General features: G+C 40.8%; 1 protein-coding gene across 2 annotated transcripts in view; it reads right to left on the bottom strand.

Moving 5' to 3' along the window:
* LOC123519664 (serine/arginine repetitive matrix protein 2-like) overlaps positions 1–23467 on the bottom strand; it is a 46017-nt gene continuing 22550 nt past the window's right edge. For both annotated transcript variants that reach the window (XM_045281144.1, XM_045281145.1), the window contains exons 3-7: positions 15546–20283; positions 12950–13168; positions 12760–12837; positions 12309–12591; positions 1–1367 (exon numbers count right to left, since the gene is read on the bottom strand). In XM_045281144.1, the coding sequence (XP_045137079.1) occupies positions 12344–12591; positions 12760–12837; positions 12950–13168; positions 15546–20283 (5283 nt within the window). In that variant the 3' untranslated portion in view covers positions 1–1367; positions 12309–12343. The remainder of the gene's footprint in view (positions 1368–12308; positions 12592–12759; positions 12838–12949; positions 13169–15545; positions 20284–23467) is intronic.

The raw sequence follows: 23467 nt of genomic DNA, 5'->3' as shown, positions 1-23467 counted from the left end.
TTTAATCAATCACTTTTAATCTTAACCAGGTCACATTCAAACTAAGTAGTATGTACATGTAAACCTTTGACATACTCCCTAGCAACACTAACATGGCAAGTGATGCTTACTGGCACTATCTGAGGTTCTCACATCAGATTATTAATAACAAGAAAAAAATGACTGACAGACTGATTATGATGATGAAATGTCACAAATACTCAAGCAAGACATGCACAACCTTACACACAATCTTGCAAGCTGGTTTGTAAATAAAGAGTATGGAAACAAGATACAGTAAACATGACCTCTCAACAGGAAAAAAAGTTTTGAAAGAGTAAATTTAAAGATCTACAAATTTAAGTTGGGATCTTAACTTTTCAAGATGTCCTGCCTCTCTGATAATCATTAAAACAAAGAAACAAAACCCATAACTAGGCCAGTCAACAAGCCAACAAAACTTTGCTAATGAGATCAGTTGGGATGACCAATTCTGAGGCTACATTTGTTATTCAGAACTTCTTTGCAGAACTTATGTATTTGCTACATAGTAATTTTCTTATATGATGTACATAGCCATAACATCATGGTTATTCCATTCAGTGTGAGATAAATAATAAACAAAACAAAGATTAATACACATCAATGTTCCTTCTAACCTAACTTAGCTGGTGACACTGAGTGAGTATTGTGCAGCTCCAATATTGGCTATTTATCAACCCAAGAGTATTATCTGACTTTTGAGATAGAAATTAAGAAATCCCAGCCATCATCATTAAGTTTTTGGCTATGTAATTCACACACTAAAATCCTTTTTTTTTTTTTTTTATTGATGTAAAAATATAACATTTGATGTCTATGAAACATGATGAAAACATATGCACTAACCTACAACCAAACACTGGATGTACTTAAACACACACACACACACACACACACACACACACACACACACACACACGTTTGCATGCATGCAGTCTCTCTCTCTCTCTCTCTCACACACACACACTTGCATGCTCACACACACACACACACACACACACACACACACACACACACACACACACACACACACACACACACACACACACACACACACACACACACACACACACACACACACACACACACACACACAGTGAATGGATTATGGCAAACCATGTAAGACAATGCAATTTGATTGGACAAGTTCATGAAATGTGTGAGTAGGTATGTCAACTTGCCTACCATTACAAACTAAACCTAGAGTATATACACCCATGTCTCCCTGTCATACTTGTGGCTGTGGCACGCTAGCACTGAGGCGGGACATGGCCCAGGTACAGAAGGGGGAGTTGGGAACCACCCAACTCATGTGGGGGGAGACCAGCAACACGCCGACCTAGAAACTGCAAAGACAAGAATGACAGATGCACATGGTCAGTGAGTCACACCTCCAGAGAACTGTGGGAGAAAATAATTATTACTCACACAAAACTGCTCAACACATATTACAAAAGAAATTTACACTGACACATCAAACTCTCCAGATTTTTTACAAGGTAACATACTCAAATACATAGTTGTACATTGTGTTAAAAAACATATTAACAAGAAACATGTCTACAGGAATAGGGCATTGAAAATTCTACTCAAAGTTCTTTGCAGTGCATCAAACACAAAAATATTTTTAGGTAAGATTTCTTGCTACAAAGCTTAACTTTAAAACACACCTAACATCTTAATAAACAGAGACAAAGCAATATAAATTAACAGTTCTGATTAATGAATTTAAATTGATGAATGCATATTATCCCAAACATATAAGTAGACCTTTTATTAAATCACTCAAATTTGTTTGGGTTGTAAACTCGTTTTCTTCTCTCGTCTAGTTACAACTTCACACATCTAATTTTCTTGAAAGTGGTCAAGATGAAATCACTGACACTGGCCTCACTCAGCACTATAATGCACACACTAGCCATTATCCCATTTTTCATTGCTTTCATGCTTCATATTTTCAAAAACGTAAGCATTTGCATTTTTGCACTTTTCTTTTGTTTCAATTTCAACACTATCAAAAAGTCCACACCAATAAGACATGCTAAGGTGTATTACAGTGGTATACAAATAATCACTTCAGTAACACTTAACCTGCAATATCCACCATCTCAACGGTTGTTGATTTCTAAGTTTCTTAAACACAAGTGCAACACGATGATACCCACAACCTAACATTTCCTACTATTCAGTAGTTCTCGAACATTTTTTGTTAGTATCTTGAATGCAATGTTAGATTTGACTGGAAAACATGATAAACATTGATATCTGTTGTGGTGAGCCATGCTGTGTGAGGGAACCATGATCCTAATGAGGCTCCCCATGGACCTGATCTGGATCATAACACCAGCTTGTGAACTACTGACATGCTGTGATGATGAATGCACTAATGAGAACTAACAACATATAGTAAACTGAATATCACAAACTGAGTTGTTTGAAAAAAAAAAAAAAAAAAAAAAAAAAAATATATATATATATATATATATATATATATATATATATATATATATATATATATATATATATATATATATATATATATATATATATATATATATATATATATATATATATATATATATATATATATATATATATATATATATATATATATATATATATATATATATATATATATATATATATATATATATATATATATATATATATATATATATATATATATATATATATATATATATATATATATATATATATATATATATATATATATATATATATATATATATATATATATATATATATATATATATATATATATATATATATATATATATATATATATATATATATATATATATATATATATATATATATGAAATAAAGTATTGAAGCGTTGAAATGGAATCCTCCAGATAATGAATAATTCAAAATATGACTGATGCATCTGAGAATGGTTTGAGTTTGAGAATCCTGGGGAGACTAATAGTCACACACCATGAAGAAAATTTAGAATGTCATATATAGTTAAAACCATTTGCCATATATTTTGGCAGATAATATGACTCTTAGATAAGATGGCATCCAAATTTCAATTTGAACTTGATGGTTTTAGCTAACAAGAGTGGTATAAGACGACACCCAAAGTACCAAACCGTCTGTGGTAAAGCTTAGTTCAGTGAGCTCCAGACAACTGGGACAATGACATACCAGTACAATAAATAAGATATCTTCTTTATCTTCAAATGCAAAACATAACTAAAACAAAACAAATATTCCTACCAGGTGCTTTTTGTACATTTATATGAAAAAGGATGGATGGACGATGATGGTGTAAAATTATAGATAGATAATGTGCAGTTTACTCAGTTTTCCTAAACATAAACAAACTCTTGCCTGGCATCATCTGTGTGTATCAGAATGTCAGCCATAATTTTCTATGTACAGTATCATGTTTCTTCTGATTCAATAAACTGACATTCTTCACTTTTTTTTTTTTTCTTCCCCCTCCAATATATGGACGCTGTCTATACAACTTTGGAAGCTGGAAAGCTTAATCTCTTTTTCAATGGAAATACACTTCAGTGCATTTTCTCAAAATGAATTCCTATTTTACAATGCTTAACTTCCCTTAAAGTCATAACAAAGTCAAAACAATTAAAATTCACATTAAAGTTGTATTTTGCATCAAATTATAATGTTATTGTTTCTGTATTTGATGTATAAGGACAACCAACTTTTTCGTTTTTATAGATAATCCAAGTGCCATCTATATATATATATATATATATATATATATATATATATATATATATATATATATATATATATATATATATATATATATATATATATATATATATATATATATATATATATATATATATATATATATATATATATATATATATATATATATATATATATATATATATATATATATATATATATATATATATATATATATATATATATATATATATATATATATATATATATATATATATATATATATATATATATATATATATATATATATATATATATATATATATATATATATATATATATATATATATATATATACAATAAAATATACGGTAGTTAAAATTGAGATGGTGCCAAAAATTATGAAAATGAATAAATAACTTTCCATGATAATATGCATTACAAATTTTTCACATTAAGAATTTGCAAGTGACAAAAATAGCCATAGATTATAATCTACAAATAAAAATTTCAAAATCATAACCCAAAATTAATGAAAACAAACCAAGGGAAAAAATTTATAGGAACATCTTACAAATCCTATTTACAACATTTAGACTTACAAACGGTTTTTAAGAAATATAACTCACACGTTATAATTCACATGTTTAGGTATTAAAGGACTCCTAAAAAAATACTAAAAACAAATTTAAAAAATTAAATAAAAACAATCTAAACCCAATAAAATTTTAACTAGTTTGTTATTAATGAATTTAGAGTACATACAACTATTACTAACTGTATAAGATAGTACAAATATACTATTGATCCAAAGCCCCTTTGAAGTGTTTTGTTGTATCAAATATCAGTGAACAAATACACTCTAAAGTTCTACTTTTGTTAATTCGACACTTGATGAGGCACAAACGACGCAAGGTTCCTGTCACTATCAATGAAAAGGTCAAAATAAATGTACTGTTCACAATACTAGGAATGACATCCACAGGTAACTATTGCCAAGTAATAATTGTGTTTCATATAAAATTAAAACAGCCTTATATAACAGGTACTTCATTAAACTTGTGTGAATGCATGATTTGTTCCACAAGTAAAAAATTATCTAAATATTGAGCAAGCAAGAGATTTCATTCATTATAACATGACTTTATATTAACATATTGAGTGAGGTTGCAAAAGCTGTATAAGCTGATTTGACAGATCATGGAAATGTTTTATGCTTGAATAATCACTCGCATCTGCGTCCTCACTAATGTCTCACGTATGCAAGACACCTGAAAGTTTATCATCACTAGTTAACTTGTCATATCAACAAGCAATGGATTCTGAACTTGAATCCTGAGCAGAAAATTACAAAATAAAAATTGATCATCATAAAGCCACAGTATTATTACATAACATTAGGTTTGCTAATGTCCAAAATTTAGTAGGACATAATTGATAGAAATCGGTCATTTAACTAAATAGTTGACAATTCTTGTCCCATCAGGCACTCATGATGTACAAATGAATATAAAAAAAAAAATATTATATTATATTGGGAAGCTCACAGGTAGTTGTAAGATCTCCAGTTAACTCCTGATGACATTAACTATTATAGTAATAATAACTTATACTCATTCTTCATATCCAAGAAGAGGTGAATATTTACTTAGACACTTTTGATGCATTAGGTATGTAACAAAATCTACTTATGGTGCATTAATGTATGTGAAGAAATATATGTATATGACAAAATCTACTTTTGATGCATCAAATTATGTAGAGATCTATGTTGTGGAAGTACATGAACATGACATATGTATATTCTTAATTATACTAAGAAAGACTGAGGCAATACTGCACAGCATATTAGTACTACAATGACTATGGTAGCAAGAGAGATAATCATGTTGAGCAAATACTGAAGAAATTACTTGTAATAAATGGTTGCAATCCCAATCATAAGTATCCTGTATAACATGTTGAAAATACAATCAAGAAAAGTCAGAAAGATACTTATTTTCATATCCTTGAACTTGGAAAATATTGTACAAAAGTTAGAATAGTGAAATGAGAAAAGACAGGTGACACGATGTGAGTGTGTTCTTTTATTCTTGACTCGTTTTTACTATTGCTTCGTATTTACTCTTAGTTCCCCTAAAAAAGGCAATTGTAGAACTAATCAAGAATAAAGTAACCTTGCAGCAACCATATCTCTTTTCACCTACACTTTCTTGGACTGCATATTATCCAGAGACATGAACCACTTCACTGCAAACATTAAGGGAAGTCAGAGTAAAAGCAATTAGCCTTTGGCCCAGAAATAACCACATTTCAAGTGTAAAACTATTTTGTACTGTGCATTTAGGTGTGGCCCCCTCTGATGATTTTGCTTTTCACTACACTGCCAAAACCACCTGTCATGCCTTAAATAATTTGAGAATATCCTCATCTTCAATAAAAGCTAGTCTGTTTTATTTTACTTATAAGAAATTTGTATTCTTTTCCATAGTATGTTTTCTTCTGGCTACTGTGAAACACATGATGTGTGGCAGGTGGAGGGAGGAAGTTTTCATTACTGATAGTGACAAGAGGAAATTATCTTTCTGACCTACTTCCACCTGAATGGTGTGGTGTGCTGCCATGGCTTGTCACCTTGGCAACATCAGAAAACAGTATGGCAAAAGTTCCTAACAAAACAGTGATTTTCATCCTTATTAAAAAGTTAATGAATTTAAGATTCATGTTACAGCAATATATAATTAACAAATTATATATTACATAATTTTTTTGCATGTAGGGGGGGGGATTCCACTCAGTTTTATTAGATAGGATGGAATCAAAAGTTTTTTGTCTTATCAACTCCTCTCCTCAGACAAACTGTCTTCAGCCTCTTTCTCACTGCTAGAATGTTGTATCTCTTGCTATCTTCTACCTCTATTTTCATGCTAACTGCTTTTCTGATCTTGCTAACAGCATACCTTCCCTCTTTCCTGCAGCTCCACTACACAAGGCTTTCTTCTTCCTCTCACCCTTATTCTGTCCAATTCTCTAATGCAAGAGTTAACCAGTACACTCTCTATCATCAAACTCTGGAACCCCCAACCTGCTTTTGTATTTCCAATTTCCTATGACTTGACTTTATTCAAGAGGAAGATTTCAAGAGAGAGAGAGAGAGAGAGAGAGAGAGAGAGAGAGAGAGAGAGAGAGAGAGAGAGAGAGAGAGAGAGAGAGAGAGAGAGAGAGAGAGAGAGAGAGAGAGAGAGAATTGCAGAATGATGGGCAAGAGAATCCAATCCCCATGGTAGCCACACCTAAATATTCAGTACAAACTAGTGTTATTATACCAAATTCTAAATTAAGTGACAGAATTGACAATCTTACTAGAAATTAGTGTGAAGTGTTCTTTGGGAAATAAGAAACACTTACACGATGAAGAGCACCAAATGGGAAGAATATGTGATCATTTTTCTTGATCCTGTTACAAGTTACAAAATAAACATTAACATTTGCTTTTCTAGAAACATGAACTCTTCATTATCTTAAAGGAATGAAATATGTAAGGGATTTTATCTTAATACTCAAAAACTTCCCAGATAGAAAAATATAAAATAATAATAATAGTAACAAAACAGTATAATATGTAGTAATAGCAGTAGTAATAGCAAAAATAAAAATAAAAATAAAAATAAAAATAATAATAATAATAATAATAATAACAACAATAATAATAATAATAATAATAATAATAATAATAATAATAATAATAATAATAATAATAATAATGACAATTATAATAATAATAATAATAATATTAACAATAGTGTGTGTGTGTGTGTGTGTGTGTGTGTGTGTGTGTGTGTGTGTGTGTGTGTGTGTGTGTGTGTGTGTAAATCCTGGATTGCTGGAGGTCAACTATACTAACAAGCTACAACTGAGCACAATACTAGAGCTACAATAGTGTGTTCAACATAAAGTGGTCACATTTTCAAAACGGATAAGAATCAAACTGAAAATGTTACAAGAGAACATAGCAAAAATGGCCGAGACATCAACACTGCCACAAACACATATTCTGTAATAATTAATCAAGAAATGGTCAAGAAGTTAACACTGCCACATACATATTCTGTAACACATGTAATAACAGAATTCTTCATACCACTTTTCAAATACCATCTCTTATCACTCATTATTACAATAAATGAATAGGAATGAACATATTATGCTACAATACTGATAAAGTATAAATTATCTGTGGACTCAATGAATACCTAGCTTGAATATTACTTATGTATGAAGACTGTATATAAATTATCACCAATTTACAACTGAAATGCTGCTCTTTGCATTTTTTTTTCAAAATGAAAACACTGCATTAGTAATCATTTAGAGAATCTGAAGCATCAAGCTTATTTGTGAAATCTTGATTTAATTCACACTATTAAATTAAACAAAAAGTAGCAGTCTTATATATAAGAATCAAATGATAACTAAACAATACCAACTCACTGTTAAACTACCTAGGGCAGCTTCAGGCTTTGAGTGCATGTGAAACACATAGGACATGAGACACAGCACAGCAACCTTTCCACAACTTTGACTGAGGTATAGACAGACTATTCTCAGCCAGTCTAACAACATTCTCTATGGAACATGCAGACTTAACATACTATTCATAATCACCCACAATCAAAATGCAGAATGTTCCTAGTCCATGATGAGCCAAATCAAGGGGACAAGACTAGAAAAGATGTCATCATAAGTAAAATGTATGTAAAATGTTTATCTATTTCCTACAATTCTAAACATGCAACTCAATATACAATACTGCATAAAAATCAAGCTTTTCAGAAACTAAAATGGAATCATGTGAATTCTTCTAAATTTCTAATTATAATGTGTTAAAGCATCAAGAAGTAACATCATGGGTTTCTCCAGCTGTTATACAATGTGGTGATATATTGACAATCATGGGCTTATGTAAAATTATGTTCCTAAACTCATATCAATTAGTAAAATCTGTAAGAAAAAAATTTAAGATCTTTTACTTTTATTCCAATTGATTTATCATTAAGAAAAGCCTTTTGTTTTATTTTAGCATTCATTGTTTTTGTAATGCAGACAATTATTTTGTGAAACCAATGATGCAGCCTGTGGGTTACACCTAGGACACACTGAACTGTGTAGCTGCAGTATGCATAAACCAGTTCTGCTGTTGGGCTCCTGCTAGGGAGACTGCCCGATATATTGTACAACTGATCTCAACATTATGAAGCATGTCAAAGAGTCTTCTCTCCCACTGACATCTCAAGACTAGAATACTTATAAATATGGATAAATATATGCATATAGATGCCTGATGTTGACAATCCAATTTACTTACTCTATAGATAGACAATATGTATGCAGTGTAAGATACTTCCATTCACATACTTATACTTGTACATGTACTTTATTATCAGAAGTTTTGTTCTCTAAATCTGACACCGAAGATTCATTCACATCAACAATATGTAAATACATAATTTACCAAGTTACTTCACACCTCTGGGATTCCCAGATCTTAGTGGTACTTCATTTTTTTTTTCTAGACCACTGTACATATCTCTCTTCTGACACGCATTCTATCCTCTTTGAACTTCCGGCTCCTGACTCGACACTTTGCCTAACCAATATTCTCTTCTAGTTTTATTTCTATTTGGGTCAGTACATAATTCTCCTTTTCTTCATTCTATTTGTAAGACCATAACACTTCAGCCCTTGTTTGTGTTCTCTCACAACCCATACCCATTTTCACACATCTCTGACACAGCTACTCCCCACTCTCTCAAACTCTAACTAAACTCTTCTTAGGCACTCCACTTCCAGCATCCCCCCCTTTATTTTCTTGAGGTCACTTTTAGCACCTATTCTTTCATATCTAACTTTATTTTTTATTTTCTACTATTTTTGCTACAAACATTGTTCAGTCAGTTAATATCTATCTTGGCCTAATGCCAAAATGCAATTAGTGTGTTTTGGTAATATATTAAGTCTTGTTGAATATCAGATATCACTTGCAAATAATAAAACGTCATTAGTCTTAATAAATATGACTGTAATAGTGAAAATGTATCTTTAGAATCACCAAATAGGGAAATAATCTTACAGTATTTGTCCATTCTTCAGTTAAATTGATCACCACACGTCTGAGCACTAACGATCAATGTTCACTGAGGGACAAACACAATCAGTTGTTTTGTTGGTTCCCTTACATACTATTTTGTCAATGATTACAAAACATCTGGTAGCAACAATATGTTTGTACACCTGAATAGCTCATCAAAACAACTTTTTAAATATCCTACTATGAACAAAATGAATGAAATATCTTTTAAGCAAAATTTTGAGCTCAGGGCTTAGATAGCCTATTATTTTGTCTTAGTTTCTTCAGTCATGAAAAGTACAGACTTCTGCCTCATTGACTTTTCTCATCCATGTTGTTGAGAAATGTCTTGCAAATCTGAATATTTGATTTATTCAATCTAAAACTATTTGACAAATGAAATAATTTCACGAGTAAAGGATTTGTTCTTTCCATACATCACACTGAGAAACTTGTGTGTTGGCAACACCAAGCACAACACCACATGCATCAGCAATGGACTTAGGGAGCTGAGTACACCTCAACCAAGAACTATCACAGACAGCAATCACATCTTCATTCCCTCCAGCCCAGGACCCCTCTACCATAAATTCACAACCAGTATGCACAACCTAAACCTACATGTCACATCATATATGCAATGATAAAAGGGATACATCCTGAAATAATAATGAAAAATAAGTACACAAAATTTATAATTAATAATAAAAAATAATAATAATAATAAAAATAACAACAACAACAACAACAACAACAATAATAATAATAATAATAATAATAATAATAATGATAATAATAGTTAACAATAATAATAATAATAATAATAATAATAATAATAATAATAATAATCATAATAATAATAATATTGATAACAATAAAACAATAATAATAAAAACAACAATAATAATCATAATAATAATAAATAATAATAATAATAATAATAATAATAAAACAAATGCATACAAACATATAACATGTCTGTCTTTGTCAAAATAAAGAGGGCAATAATAATAATAATAATGATGATAATAATAATAATAATAATAATAATAATAATAATAATAATAATAATAATCACTGTGACTCTTTGGTTTCATTTTGAACTTTACAGGTAATATCTTTTCAATATTGAATTCACACAATAATGAAAACTCCAGTTAAACTCTAAATTACAGTATCCATCTTTTGAACAATTAGACAAAGGTGGCTCTCCACTTCTGTTGACCTAACACCATTAACTTAGATTTATAAACATTGGGAGAGAGAGAGAGAGAGAGAGAGAGAGAGAGAGAGTCTACATATTATGACAATTATGGAGATTTGTTGAGATGATGCCACATCACTTCCTTCACTTGAGCACTGGTCCAAAGAACCAACACTTTCTCTTCCTTTACTTCACTTTCTTGACTCAATGTTGGAGATGTGGTGGTCGTGCACCTTGAGATACCATCATGTGGGTAAATATTTCATCTACTGAGACTTGCACCATTTTCTCACATGACTATTTCTTTTTGTTTCTAGTATAAATTTTCTGAAGCTTTTTGTATAATCTTATACAATGTATAATCACTCAAAATGACAAAGTATGTACCACTTCTTTGAAGTAAACTATTGTGACTAAAGATAAAAGACACACAAACACCACACAAACTTCACTTTTCTTTAAGCTTGATATTCAGAGGATAAAATATCCAGTATTTTCCACACTTGATTTCTATTTTCAAAAAAATTTCACATTCAAACTTTCAATTCATTATTCACCTTTTATGATTTATTGTTTACATGTAATGCCAAGATTAGAAAAAATACTCTCACTGAAAAATACTTCATGAATGCACAAAATTGCTTTCCAAACTTGAAGAAACCTGAAAATTTGCTGAAAATGAATGTAAATTCCTGGTACACAGTACTACTATGTACAAGCAAACACATGACCACGTACCACTCCCCAGGTATTATATAATATAAAACTATTCAAATTCAACATCTAGTTAGTTCCCTGAGATAAAAAAAATACACCTGAGTTTTGGGTGCCAAATACTGCCTATATCAACATATACTCTTCAAAATATAACTACCCTAATATTCACAGTTATATATCACAGACAGTTGCAAGACTAAGTCATTTGATAAAAGTTAATATGATTTTAAGTGAATCCAATATATACAGTGACAAATTGGCAAAATAAAAATATGAAGTCACTGCCCTTAAGTCAATGCAGGGAAGTGTAAGATATATTTGAAAGACTCAATTGAAACTGCCAGTCCTTATGATATTTACAAGATGCCACCACTATTCCCCAGCCTAATCTCACTACCAGCACAATGTCACACCTCCCTCCTTCACCTCCACAACCCTGCCACACCATCAGTAACCCACCCAGCCAGACACATTGCAGCTCATCCCTTCAACCCGAGTCACTGGGGCAGGAGGAGGAGGAGGAGGAGGAGTAGACCAAGGAGACGTTACCTGCATCCCAAGTTGACAGAAAAGTCACCCCTTCATCATCGCCTCAGCTTGACTCTGTTGCTGCTGTTGCCTCCACCTCCACCACCGCCACCGTGTCGTCCCTTGGATTTGTCTCGCCGCCTGTTTCTGCTAGTGCCGCTGCTGCTGCCACCAGCACCTCCACTACCTCCACCACCTCCACCACTGCCTCGCCCACTGCCAGACTTCTTGTCGTCCCAGGAACTTTTGGCTGGACCAAGACGAAGGTGGACAGACAAGCGCTGGGAGCCCTTCCCCTCAGAGGCTGCAAAACAAAATGTCGTCTAAGACATCTAATATTGCAATTCTTGAACTTTTATATAAACCTGCTTTATCCATGTATTAAGATGGATATATAGTAGTTCTTTATCTATGGAAAATAAATAGCCTTTTCATCTGAATGTATAGAAAGTGAGAGAAGAAATCAACTCACAGCGTGGCTCTGAGTTCTTGCCTGAGGTGACCTGTCTGTCCTCACCCGAGCCAACAGTCACCAGAAGAGGCTTCCCTTCTGTAACACAACATACACTTTACTTCACATACCATTTACTATCTTGTAAGAATTGCTGCATCATTATTCATTACATACAAACAACACAAGACCAACTTGAGGCAAAACTTACCATGCTGCTTTTTCCTTTTGTTGTCTGCTTGTCTGCCCTTGCCTGTCATGACCTGCCTCGGGGGATCGTCTCGCTCCTTCCTGCGGCGCTTGTTGTCTCTGTCCCCACCGCTGCTGCTCCCGGCTTTCCCAACGTTCCTCCTCTCCAACGACGTATCAGTGACTGCTTTGCGCTTCAGCATGTGCCTCAGGTCAGTAGTGTCAATGCTGTTTTTCTTCCCTACAGGTGGAGGAAGTGGTACAGGTAATGAAGAATTTGATGAAGTAGGTATATAACTGATCTTGTCTATTATTACCTCTCATGGCTAAAACCTATACAACCATAAAAATGAATAGAAAATAGCTGAACCATGAAAAATTGGGATTCACTGTATGACTTAAATAAAGGCACACGGGAGCTTTTACCAGCATCTCCCAGCATATAACGGCGTCTACCAGCATCTTAGCTCCTGAATCTCAGACCTCACTCATGATCGAACTCAAACTCTTTGTTTCTAAGCATTGCCATACTGTCACAAGAACACTCACATATGAGTGAGATTTTTTGAACAAGAAACAAATAACCAATTACAGTGGAGACTCAATACTCAAACATCTTAATAGTCGAACTATTCAATACTCGAACACAAAAGTTTGATCTGATACTAAAAAATATAGCTGATGGTCGTATGTCCATACATGTGGTTGCAAACAAAGCCTGCCTGGTCTTTCCCTCCCCTCCACCAGTAATGCTGCTGCAGTCATCAGAAAAAAAATTTCATGCATTCTGTCTGTAGTTTTTCATTTACAAACTTACATTAAAACCAGAGGCTTAGTTGTAGTGAAATATCTGGTAATCGAATGGCCAAACACATGGTTGTAAACAAAGCTCTGTCCTTTCCCTCCCCACTGCTGCCATTGTCCCATTCTGATACCAGTAATAATGGTATTCTAGTATACCGGAACCGGTATGCATCCCTAGTCCTGCCGCAGTCTTGAGAAAAACAACATTCTTCGCATTTCCTAGTCCTGCCGCAGTCTTGAGAAAAACAACATTCTTCGCATTTCCTAGTCCTGCCGCAGTCTTGAGAAAAACAACATTCTTCTGCATTCTGTCTGTAGTTTTTCATTTAGAAACTTATGATGGCACCAAAGATGCTTATTAGTGGTGAAAATAAGGAATCTAGTGAGAGTGCAAGTGTTAGTGAGCCGTAGCCCTCCACTAGTGGGTTCACAGGATTCACACGTGGAGAAAATTTAAAAAGATGTTTTCATGGATGGTGACTGGTCCTCCGACAACCTCCCTCATCCTCCCCACCCTTTTCCCCTCCTCTTCTATGTTATCCATCACCAGCCTACACTTACAGTATGTACCAATCAAAATTATAACAAGAAAATTACATAGAAATTTTTATAAACTTGAGGTTTTGCTACGATTAGAATGAATTACCTGATTTATAAGTATTGATAGTCAAACTTTTTGTAACTCGAACACCAATTTGGAACAAATTAAGTTCAAGTATTGAATCTCCGCTGTATATAATTATACAAATGAAAAGTGATGGAAACACGCCGTTGAAATGAGCTGGTGAAAAGACAATTCTTCCTGACAATCAGCAGAACCAGAAGGTGGAGATAGACAGGGAAATTCTGTACATATTAGAGTAAATTTCAATGGACATGGTTGTAAGAGAGAGAGAGAGAGAGAGAGAGAGAGAGAGAGAGAGAGAGAGAGAGAGAGAGAGAGAGAGAGAGAGTGTCATCTCATTAGGTGAGGGCAGACCTTAGTCCAGGTGTGTATCTGTAAGATTACCTCTCAGGTCAATGGGATAAATCATAGTAAGGTGTCAGGACAGTCTGAATATCGTGCAGTCTTTAGGTCAAATGGATATTTCATGATGCCGGGACCAGAGGTAGAGTCCTCTTGACATAGAAGCCGCACACCTCTAAGTTAATTTTTCTCAATAATCTATGGTACATGCTCTCTTCTTCTCTGCATCGAAGCCACTGTCTTGCTCAGACATGTTTTCTGTGCCTAATTCTTTTAATAATCAATAAATCAAGACTGATAATAGATAGTCAGCTCCTCTGGTCATTGTCCATGATCCTGTTTGTTTTAATTTGATGAGACAATTGAGGCATGGGAGCATCACTTGTATGACGAACCTACCAGTATGTGGAGTGAAATATTGCCAGTACCAGCATCTCAGAGCATCTTCTTGCCAGAAAAATACTCTCATGTGATGCCACCTTACGTTATACAGTAAATAACAATTATTCAAAAATCAGTTATTGCCTATTCACTCTTATGTGACTTTTTCACTGGGTGCTATTTCTACAATGCAGAAAATCTCAATTTATTACACACCAGAACCAAACTGCTCAGTTTATGGGTTGATACAAAATATAGGCATTTTAGCGGTAGCAATCAATGTAACACAGATTTTAGTACCTTTGTGGGTGCCTTGGGAACATAACCACATGAAAAACTGGGGCTTACTGTATTTGCATGTGAAACTGGAATTGAAGATCTTAGGGGATTCAGTCAAAGATCATGTACAGAGGCAATATAGAGCCATGCTTATGTGTGAGATGTGTCAACACAATGAGTGTCTTACCTTCCTTTGATGTCTTAGTATGTGTTGATTGCTTCTCTTCTTCCTCACTCTCTGAATCTGCTTTCTTATGCTTCTTCTTCTTCTTCTTACTCTCTTTTTTCTTTTTCTTCTCCTTTTTCTTTTTTTTGGATGATTTACTTTTGACTGAATCCTTTTCATCATCATCTTCCCTACTCTTCTTCTTTTTCTTTTTTTTACGTCTTTCATCCAGATCTTCTCTTGACTTCTCTTCCTTCTTAACCTTTTTGTCTTCCTCCATTTCCTTGGAGGGGACAGCAGAGGCTTTCTGAGAGGACCTCTGTGATTCTTGGGAAGGCTGAGATGGCTTGCTACTTTCCATCTTCTTGCGTTGAGTATCATTCTTTTTCTCTTCTTCTGCTCTACTCTCCTGCTTGACTACTTGGTGCTGCTGCTGTGGGTGGTGTTTCTGTTTGTCTTGTTTTTGTTCATGTTGCTTCTGCTGCTGCTTTGTTTGGTCTTCAGGTGGAGACTTGTCCAATTTTTCTTCTTTCACCTCTGTCCTCTCTCTCCCTTCAGGAACCAGATCTTTCTTTGTCTCTTGCTTTACTCGATCTTCACTCTCCTGCCCAACAGAATCTGAGCCAGGTCTATCTCCTGTATTCTGGTCTTGCTTCTCTGGGGTAACAGGATCAAGCCAGGGGCTACCATTGCGTCCTTGTCTTTGTGGAGACTGAGACTGTCTCCGAACCTGACTCACCTTCCCCTCAGGTTTGGTTGTCTTATCTGCACGGGAATTTCTGCCAGACTCTTTCTTTTCCCATGAGGAAGATGAGGATGGCCGGTCCTTGGCTCCGGGACTCCTAGACTGGTGCCGGCTGGAGGAGGCCTCTGACTTTGAACCTGCATGTCGTCGACTCCTGTTAATTGGGCTCCTGCCTCCCCTGCTGCCTCTTCCTCTGGATGAAGAACTGTCTCCATTCTTAGTTCCATGGGACCTTGAGGAGGCCTTATCCCGACCTGGTGATCTCTGCTTATTCTCCATCCTCCTTGGTGAATCATGCCTACGGCTGTCTCTCTTGTCATGCTGGGAAGGAGCGGTGGTGTCCTCTCGGACTCTGTCCCTGGTCTCTTCTGTCTGCTTTCCTTCTCTCTTACCAAGGAGAGGTGAGCGCCCTCTTAGGGCCTGAGGACGTTGCTTGTGGAGTGAGGGGTCCTGGGTTCGAACTCCTGCCATAGGATTGGCTCCCTGCTGGGGTTGGCCAGGGCCTCCACGGGACTGTGGTGGTCTTTCATGTGGGAGTGCAAGAAGAGGGTTTGGTCTGCCTGGCATTCCTGGCAGCTTGTTGGTGTCCTGATACGAGGGAGGTCCTCGAGGTGACCGAAGTCCTTCCCTGGTACCTGGATGAGGTGACATCTTCCGTCCAGGCATTGGAGGTGTCCTGGGGCCGCGCCGGCCACCCATCAAAGCACTGGCTCTGCCCCGTGGTGACATCTGGCCTCCCCGTCCCACAGACGGAGGGAAGGCTTGCTGGCGGCCAGAGAATGGAGATCCAGAGCGTGAGCGTGGACGCATGAGAGGCCGTGGCGGAGACATCTGGTGGGCGACGGGGCCAGGTGCAGGACGGTCCCAAACAAACCTCTCCGGTGGCTCCATTAAAGGCTGCGGACTCCTCCCTCGTCTTGGTGGACCTGGTGATCCTCGTCTTGGTCCATGCATGGCTCCCAGCCCACCCCTTCCATGAGGCAGCATGCCCCCAGGTCCCTGGCGACCCCTTCCTGAAGAAGTGAAGGGCTGATCCCTGCCAAAGTGGTGGTCTGGATGTGGATACACATGAGGCTCGGGTCTGTCCCTCTGATGGAAATGACTCTGCCAGGCAGCTTCTGGCAACAACCTTTCTGGAGAAAAGTGTTCCCTGCCATCCCTCCTTCCTACACCAGACCAGGGAGGGCCACCAGGTGGTCCAGCCTTGTTGTAGTCCTGGTAGTGTTGACCACCATTCATGGGGCCCTGTGGGGGTGGACGGTGGGTAGGGAAATGGCCAAAGTCGTTAGGATACTCATGAGATCGTCCAGACTGCAGCATGAGGCCTGGGGGTGAAAACCTGTCACCCTGCATGCCGCCTTCTGCCCCGAGACGACCGTAGCCAGGACGGTGGAAAGTGCCTCTAGGAGAGCGCTCCATGAGGGGCGGTGGCATACCTTCCAGCCGGGACCGAGGGGACAAGCTCCTGGCAGGTCGCCCATAAGGACTGAGGGATCTCCTGAAGGTCCCCGGGGGTGACCTGGACCTCCTTCCCCTTTGGTTCCACTCTCTTCTCATGCTGGGACTGGGAGAACGTGGCACGGGGCTGTGGGGCCGCATGGGCATTTGGGGTCCTCTTCCTGGCCCAGGACTTTTGGAATTTCTGAAGGCAGGTCCCAATGCAGCATTTCTCTCAAGACCTGGACTCCTGGAGAACCTAGGCATCCTACGGTCAGGGCTGAGGGATCTGTGTGAGCCTGGAGGAGTTCTGAGGAGCCGCCTCGGGGAAGGACTCCTGTTGTGGTGCGGGGAAAGATTCCTCTGCCGTCCGATACCCATGGGGCTCTTGGAGTGGTGGCGAAGGACTGGACTCCTGGGCAGCAGGTGACCTGGAGGACTCTTGGACATCCTCCTGGGTGGTGGAGGACTCCTGGAAAGATGACGTGGGCCAGGACTTCTGGAGAGGGGATGGTGAGGTGGGCTGCGGGAAAATCTTGGTAATGGAGAGCCCCGGTGGGTCCTCAGGGGCCTGGGGCTTCGGGACAGTCTCCGTGGGGGAGGACTTCTACTGGAAAACCTGCGAGTGTGAGGACTGTGGGAATACTGCCTGATGGGACTCCTAGACAACCTGCGGAGAGGACTACGGGACACCCTACGGGATGGGCTGTGGAGATGTGGACTCTTGGTGGAGTGTGGGGGAGACTTGGACAACTTGTGGGACAGAGGTTCCCGGCGAGGCAAGGGGCTGCGGGAGAGATTTCTGGGAGGTGTTCTGGAGTGCTTTCTGAGGGGACTTCTGGAATGCCTTCTCCCCAGCGGACTTCTGGATATCCTGCGAGGCAATGGGCTCCTTGATCCCCTGCGCAATCCGGGACTCCGGGAACCTCTGCGGGGAGGCAGCGGACTCCTTGAAGAACGGTGATAGGGTGGGCTGCGTGACATCCTGCGAAGGAGAGGACTCCTGGAGCCCCTCCTGGCCAAGGGACTTCTTCGCATCCCTGGACTTCTAGACTTTCGAGAGCCAATGCTGCGACTTCTTGCTCTAGGAAGGGGACTTCTGCTTCTACCTCTGAAAGGACTCTTCAGTCTCCCTCTGAGAGGACTTCTGGAAAGTCTGCGTGAGCCACTCCCCAGAGGAAGCCTCCCACCTGGGCTGTGGGGACTCCTCCTGGCTCCTGGACTCCTACTTGTGCTGCGCCTGGGTAGAGGACTGCGTGAACCCCTCCTTGGTGGTGGACTCCTGGATGAGAATCTCCTGGGATGAGGACTCCTGGAACCCCTTCGAGGCAGAGGGCTACGGGAGCCTCGCCTCAGTGGGAGGGGACTCCTGGAGCTCCTTCTGAGAGGGGGGCTGTGTGATCCTCTCTTGTGCAAGGGGCTACGGGAGCCCCGCCTCAGGTATGGACTGCGGCTGCCCCTCCTGGTGTAGGGGCTGCGGGAGCATCTTGGTGGTGGAGTGCGGGAAAGTCTTCTGAGGAGTGGACTTCTTGAACTCCTCCTTGGGATTGGACTCCTTGAACCTCTCCTAGGATAAGGACTCCTGGATCTGAGTCTTGGTGGAGGGCTTCTGGAGCCTCGTGGACCACCCCTGGACTTAGCCCATGGAAGGGGACTCCTTGACCTTCTTGGAGGGGGACTTCTTGAACTAGGACGACCTGGACTCTTCATGGGACCTCTGTTGGGTGGAGGACTGCGGGATCCCTGGTGACGGAAAGGACTCCGACCCTTGGTGGCAGGCGGGGCCCAGGACGCCCGGTGGTCAGGAGGGCTGGCTGAGGGTCTTCGTTTGAGGGAAGACCGTGGGGACAGCTGCCCTGTAAAGGGGTACTTTTTGGGTGGGCTGACAGAGCCTCTTCTGCCTGAGGGTGGAGGCTTGACAGGTGATGACCTGAGATCTTGGCTTGGTGGAGGAGACTTGCCCTGGGAGCTCCTGGACAGCTGCCTCTGTCGTGCATTGGCTCCAGAGGATGGAGCGGGCTTCCTCTCACCTGCTGCCTCTTTCTTCGTGTCTTTCACATTCTTGTGCTTCTCAACGGAGCTGGTCTCACTCTCAGAGTCTGACCCACTGGAGCTCCCAGAGCTGCTGCCACTGCTGCTTCCTGAACTGTCACTGCTACTGTCACTACTATCTGACTCACTGTCCTCACTCTCACTCTCACTATCTGACCCCTGTATTCTCCGCCACCGAGCACTCATCTTCTCCTTGGTTTTATTGGGCTCAGGTGGAGCTTTCACCGAGTATTTGTCCTGTGGCAAGACTAGCTGTGTTACTGAAGACTTTGACTGCATGGGCTGGGGACCCCTGGCACCATAGTTCAGTTTCCCACCCCTACCACCTCTGCCGTGGCCCTGGTTCCACTGCTGCCTGTTCCTGCCTGGCCCACCACCGTAATAATTTCCCCCACCACCCTGGAAGTTATGTCCCTGATTCTGTCTATTAAAGTGAGGGTGGAAGTTTCTGTTGTAGTTTGGAGCACCAAGCACAGGGATGGTGGTTATATTGTTGCCCATGGGGTGACTCTTCTCATAATTCTGAAATTAAAAACAGTACATTCATAGCAACACTTAAAAATAATTGTTTGTTCTTGTGGTCTAGCCACTGTAGAAGGTTCTTTGGGAGTGATAGAGGTGCGAGGGAAACACACGAGTAACAGAAGTCCGGTATATTTCCCCAAATACAGAAGAGGGTGTACAGCGCGTCTCTCCCCTAGCTAGCGCGGGAAGCTCCTACCGTGTAGCCTGGCGTAAGATGATGCCAGGCTGCACGTTGTCGTACAGACACTAGCTACTGACTAACCCACACCTCCCTCCCCCCTTGGAGCTCATAGCGACGTCTTGAGCTTCATGCTGGCGTGTCCCGGCGTTGACGTAGTCGCTCGGAACGTCTAGGGCCAGGAGGAGCCTGGGGTACTGCATCATCAGCGGCAGGGGCAGGTGCTGGGTCTCCGTCTCCGGGCGGCACTGGGCGTAGGTGAATCCTGTTGCGTTGGATGGTGCGGCCACTGGGGAGGCGGATGTCATACTGGCGGGGCCTTGGTTGTGCCTCCACTGTCCCTGTCTGGTACCATCTGTGCGACACTGGGTCCTGGATGCGTACGCGTTGGTGAAGGGCAGGACTGGAAGCTGACGGGCCCGATTGTTGTAGTGACACTGGACGTCGAAATCTCGCTGGGTGGCACGCATTTCACACTCTTCAGCGTTTGGCTGCCATTCTGGCCGAAAGGAATTCGGGTGGGCAGGGACACAAGTGCGAAGAGAGTGGCCAAAAAGAATCTGTGCCGGAGAACGTCCAGAGTGGTTAGGGGTGTTCCTCATCTCTAACAGTCCGCGGTCGAAGACTTCGGTCCTGATGTTGCCTGAAGGCGCCACCTTGAGGATAAGGTGCTTCAACGACTTAACAGCGGCTTCTGCATGACCATTGGACTGGGGATGATGCGGTGAAGTGAGGATGTGTTGGACCTTCCAGCGTAGTAGGAAGTCCGAGAACGCCTTGGCAGCAAACTGTGGACCTCCGTCGGTGCGTAGGCGGACTGGGGCACCGTGGTCGCTGAAGTACTTGCTGAAGTGATCTATCGTGGCGGCAGTAGTAGTGTTGCTGCCACATGGGTAGACATCAGGCCAGCCAGACAGTCGGTCAACTATGACAAGGAAAGATTTCCCTGCGACTTGAAAATAGTCAGCCGAGATGGACTCGTAAGGTCGCGTCGGCTTGTCATCATTCCTGTATACTTCACGCTGTTGACTGGGAAGGAGCATCTGGCAGGCGTCACAGGCACGGACAACATTGGTGATGTCTGAATTGATCCCGGGCCAAAACACTGTTTGCTGAGCTCGGCGCTTGGTGGCTTCAGCTCCGCGATGGCTATCATGCAGGCGTCGCAACACAGACTTGCGGGACGCTGCAGGTACTACGATGCGCGGACCGTATAGGACTAGATCGCCATCACAGTACAGCTCATCACGGATCTTCCAGTAGTCGAGTAGAGTGGAGTGTAGGTCGTAGCGATGACAGGGGAACCCATTGCGTACGCAGTTCAGGAGCCTGATGTAGGTCTCATCGGTGCGTGCTGCCTGCTGGAGTTCTTCGAGTTGGACGTCTGATGTGGCTGGCTGCGAGTCGTCAGATGAGGCGAGGGAATATATCGCTCGTACGGTGACTGCATTTCTCACAGCGGCGTGTGTCACCTGTGCAATAGGGGCAGGGAACCGCTCAGGGATGAGGGCTAGGTCCCTGCATGCCCTGTAAGACAGCAAAGGGACAGGTATGTCTGGATACACATGAATCCACTCCTCAATGCTGTGTCCTTTGACCGTCATCTTCACCTGTACAGAACCGATGACAGGCTGCATGGGTGATCCATCAGCGCTGTACGTTGGCCTCTGTGGAGATGAGTGGAGGTCAGCAAGTGTCAGGCCAATGTCGTTAAGGTGGTCTGCTCCAATGATGGTTGTGTCAGCACCCGTGTCCGGCAACAAGGTAAGTACACCTGTCCCCTTGACATGACTAATCTCGACGACTACAAACGGAGAAGTCTCAGATGGGGTGTGTGTTGTCCATAATATGGCGAACACTGGGGTACTTGTTCTTGTTCCTCGGGTACGGTCCTGGTGACTTGTTACACTTGGCGAGGGCCGAGGAGGATGCTGCAGGTTTGGATGAGCGACAACACCTGTCAAAATGACCTTGTTTTCCACAGCATTTGCATGTAGCGTTGATGGCAGGGCACCGTGGCATCCGTACTCGATGGCCCTGTTTACCACAGTTGCTACAGATAACTAGTGCTGCTGAGCATTCTCCTTTAGCATGTGGGCGTCCGCAGCTGTCACATGCGTCTGAGAGAGGTTGAGTCGGTGCAGAGGCGTGCTGCCTTGCCTTCTTGTCCTTCTTGTACCTTGACACAGCACAGAGGGCTTGTGCAGGAGAAGTGATGGCGTTGGCTGTGCGTCTGGCGGCCTCAAATGCGTAGCAGTGTTGCACAACTTTATCAAGTGAGTGTGTAGGGATGATGCCAATGAGTTCCTGCACTAACTCCTGGTCAATCACTCCCATGAGTATCACTTGTTTCATCTGCATTTCTTCGCAGTCCGTGTTGCCCCCTTTACACACATCCACAGCCTCTACTAGATTCTTGACTCTCACAAAGAACTCATTAAACTGCTCTCCAACACTCTGACGGCAGCTGAACAGTTCTCGTCGCCGTAAGGCTTCATTGGTCTGAGCCTTGAAGTAACTATCAAGCGTGGTCAGCAGGTCTTCTATCGGTGTTGAGTCGTCTTGAGGAATCTGAAGGCGATAGTGAAGGGTGTGTAGTACCTCTGGGCTCAGGCAGGCTCTCAGTTGAATGTGACGTTTACTGAGAGGCAAAGTAGTCAGGTCCGTCATCACTGCGTAGTCGCGCCATCGTCTGCTCCATTCTCGAAAAACCTGGTAAGGCACGTCAGGCTGTAGAGGAGGAGGCGGTGAGATGACAGCTTTGGCGTGTGAGTGTGGCGGCCTGGGTGGCGGGGGAAGACGGGGCGAGGAGGGCGGGGAGGGTGGGGGGCTGGATGACACCGCGCCCGCCCCAGCTGTAGACACTGCAGAGCTCATACCCTTACTGAATGCTGAGAGAAGGGCAGCAAACTCGTCCTGTCTGATAGCTGCCTCCTGTTTGCGCAGTTCCTGTTCCTCCTGCCGTCGTTTCTCGTCCTCCTGCCGGCGTTTTTCGTCCCTCTCTTC

The sequence above is a fragment of the Portunus trituberculatus genome, chromosome 45, assembly GCF_017591435.1.
Source record: "Portunus trituberculatus isolate SZX2019 chromosome 45, ASM1759143v1, whole genome shotgun sequence".
In the NCBI taxonomy this organism is placed as follows: Eukaryota; Metazoa; Arthropoda; class Malacostraca; order Decapoda; family Portunidae; genus Portunus; species Portunus trituberculatus.
The sequence above is the reverse complement of the archived record's forward strand: the minus strand, read 5'-3'. Positions and strand labels throughout refer to the sequence as shown.